The following is a 3,496-nucleotide window of genomic DNA, read 5'->3' as shown; positions in this document are numbered from 1 at the left end:
TGTGAAAAATTTGCTAAGAAAAAAATTTCGATAGGAATAAATAGAGGAGGAAACTGAAGGATTTAATGGAATTGCTAAAAAGAAGAAAAAAAATCCGTGATGCAATTACTGCAAGAACAGTTCTAATGTAATATTTATATAATGTAATGTAAATATTTTATGTTATTTTGAAATGGACTGTAGACGACGAACAAAAATTTCAACAAATTGGCAACTAAAGGTCTTTAAAGAGAAATCTCTCAGCTTTCCCAATACCACTTCTGGAATTTTCTATACGATCATGCGTTCGCAAGTTACAGGCGCTCAAAGTGGAAAGTACCTTTTCTCGTATGATGACGAATAACTCGGCCAATAAAAACTGTACAACAAAATAAAAAAAACGAAATTAAAGAGAAAAGTTTGCTTTTTAAAAGTATTCCATTGGAATTACCAGAAAAAATTTCATTTGGCCCATGCATCCTCTCAAACTTGACCAACATTTTTTAACATTCGCTTACTGCGCTTCATCTTAAAAAAAAAAAAGGAACAAACTACATAAAAATAATTTTTGAATTCTCGATTCAAAAACTAGAAACTTCGGGCTACAAAATGCTCTGTCACAATATTTTTTATAGCTATTTTTCGCGAAGATATAGGCATCTGAAGATGACCAATATTTTCGGCAAATTTTAGTGATGCTTTAATTTTGGCGCCCAGTGTATAATAAAACAACAAAGATAAAATAATTCTGAGCGATGCACATTTCTTTCTAAAACTATATTGCTTTTAACTAAATTAAGGGCACGTTCACCTTCAACCTCAATGAAATTCTGTTTCTTTTTAATGATCGTGAGATAAATAAAATGTAACGCAACGCTTATTATGTTTTAAACATATGACTCTTTTGTATTCTGATAATAATCGTTCTTTCAGACAACCGACGTTCGTATAATATTCGCTTACGATATAATCGACGTTCCACTGTAATATGAAAACATACAGCGGTAGAAAAAACTATCTATACACCGATGACCTATGACCTATACCATCAACTGACAATACTGTTTTTAATCTAACGGCAGATTAAAAATATTTTCAGGCTAGATATCTAGACTCCAGAGCCAAAATGTATTGTCCACATTTAAAAAGAAAATTACATTTTACATGTTCCTCGTATCAAATTTTTTACTCTTTCAGTTTTCAAACAGTATAAAGTCCATCACATAGGGGACTTATGCTATGTTTACTATTTCTACATATCGAGACTTGTCTTAAGTGTATTCAAGTGTTTGAAGGTAGCAATTGTTTCTCGATGAATTCTTATCGAACAGTTCTAAAGTTACAAGGATTTTGGACCTCTAATTTTTAGAAACTACAACTCAATATACTCTGGTTCTGGGGTCCAGATATACTTTAATATGAAACTAACTTGTTCTAGTACACGTGGAAGTAAATCATTCTTACGCTAATATTATAACGAAAACAGTGTTGTCAATTATTACTGTATCTCTCACCTCTTTACCTTGACAAAATGGCGTACAAGTTTGGAGATAAGGAAGAAATATTACTGAAGTAGGATTGAAATGAAATTTTTCATTTCCTTAAAATGAATATTGAATTTGGAAAAAAAATAGCAGATTGTTTATTGGTGTCGGTTTAAAAATAAAAGACAAACTATTGTGACTTACCGACGCTGTTTTCCCATTTTTACTCGTGACTTTCAGCAGGGACCCCTCGTATCCCTGAAACAGAATAAATTCCAGCATATTATTACACAGTACTGTGATAAAGTAACACATATATTTCAACAAAATCACGGCGACAGATCGCTGTCCGCTGATGGAAACTTTCCACGACTGAACCACGAAATAATGAACACAGTATAACGTTATCGTGCCTCGCTGGAACACTTCGCATCAAGATCAATGTCGCGGCGAGGCGCCCGAATGCTTCTCTTTATTACAGACTTTTTCTTATTTTTATTCATCCGCTGATCCAATCGAATGCCAGACATCTAAACATCCTGAAAAATTAGTGGAGTTCGAGCACTCTTTCATGAGACGTTGGAAAATCTGGAAGTTAGATATAGTCAACTTTGAACTTTTCTTTTATATTATGTTGCGATAATTGTTTAATTGGATTATCTCGCGAACTTCGCTTTCCAAAGTACAAATAAATGCTGTCGGGATAGTTGGAAATAAAAATAAAGGATAGACTGTTGTCTAATGTCTTGATTGTATTTGATAGGGGAAGATTGCCGAATTTGGACCATCGCCTAGGCTGGACCACTATTGTACCTTGTCATGTTCAAGCAATTTGCACTGATTCATAGACAATACACATATGGTAGTGGTGATTATATTAACTATCTTAGTGTAAAATTGCTCACATATACCAAGTTACCGTAGTGTTCTAACCTAAATGATGGTCACAATTTGGCAATCTTCCCCTACTTGTCAACGAATGCCTGAGATCGCATTTGACTGTCAAAGTGGTCTCCTTCGTAGCTGTTCGCAGACTCCTTGGTTGTTGTTTGTTCGGTTCTATATTGGTTTTGTGTGTGTTCCTGTTGGTTGATCAATGTATCGAAATGGTGGTTGTGGTTATGTATGATTGGTGTTTCTGTGGGTGTGACAAAATTGTTGGTAATTGTGAAAGGGAATTATGCGTTGAAGTTCCCCTTCCCAGTGGAGACCCGGAGTTATTGGAAATCAGCTACCGGTAACACCCATAAATTATCCAAAAATCCTTGATTGTGTTGCACGTTGTTTTAGTAGTCCAAGAACCCCAGGTTGTAGTCATCGTCGACTGCTAATGGCAAGTTTAGGAGCAAAAGGTCGCGCTGGTGAAATTTCTGTATCATAAACATTTCTTTTTCTATAAAGGTCCGTTTACACGTTATAAATAATTTGCCCAAAGAAAATCGTTGCGACTAAACGGAAACTTATTATAGATACAAGAGAGTTTGTAGCCAATGAATGCGATCGTAATATCGTGTCATAAAGGTGTGTCCTCATTACGACAGATTTTACCATGCAGCAAAGCTGGATGATGTTTCTGCTGTGCTAAAATTCCTAAAAGCGCGTTTATTATTGCTTATCATGTACGACTAAACACGTAGCAATGGCGACGTGCTTTAATTGCTCTAATAATGTCACAACTGTAGCGTTGCAATTGGTACGATACTTGGCTGGGTTTGGAGTCGGCCTGGTGATAGGTTATGTTATGGTTGTCATTATTTTACATTCCCCCATTTTCAAAATACTACCATCCGCCATTTTCCCTCGTTGAGGGATTTTGCTGGCCACACGCTCGTAGGTATTAGGACACATGGTTTATATGAAGGGAATGTGATGTTTCGTAAAAATATATAATATGTACTTTCTTTTGTCCACTGAGCTTTAATGTCCCCAAAAAATATTTATTTCAGACTTTCAGTAATTTCATAACGTTTGGAACATTTATTGCATATTCCATAAGTGTCTTGATACTTATGAGCGGGAGTGTATGTAATCAT

The 3,496-nt window shown here is 35.2% G+C and overlaps 1 protein-coding gene across 1 annotated transcript in view; it reads right to left on the bottom strand.

The window, feature by feature from the left end:
- The window catches only part of LOC107193469 (protein couch potato-like), a 122,026-nt gene extending 119,717 nt beyond the window's left edge, over positions 1-2,309 (bottom strand). The window contains exons 1-2 of the mRNA XM_015582916.1: positions 2,277-2,309; positions 1,668-1,721 (exon numbers count right to left, since the gene is read on the bottom strand). Of these exons, the coding sequence (XP_015438402.1) occupies positions 1,668-1,721; positions 2,277-2,309 (87 nt within the window). The remainder of the gene's footprint in view (positions 1-1,667; positions 1,722-2,276) is intronic.
- Positions 2,310-3,496: the final 1,187 nt, after the last annotated feature.

This window comes from Dufourea novaeangliae, unplaced genomic scaffold (assembly GCF_001272555.1).
Source record: "Dufourea novaeangliae isolate 0120121106 unplaced genomic scaffold, ASM127255v1 scaffold6, whole genome shotgun sequence".
Classification (NCBI taxonomy): domain Eukaryota; kingdom Metazoa; phylum Arthropoda; class Insecta; order Hymenoptera; family Halictidae; genus Dufourea; species Dufourea novaeangliae.
The sequence above is the reverse complement of the archived record's forward strand: the minus strand, read 5'-3'. Positions and strand labels throughout refer to the sequence as shown.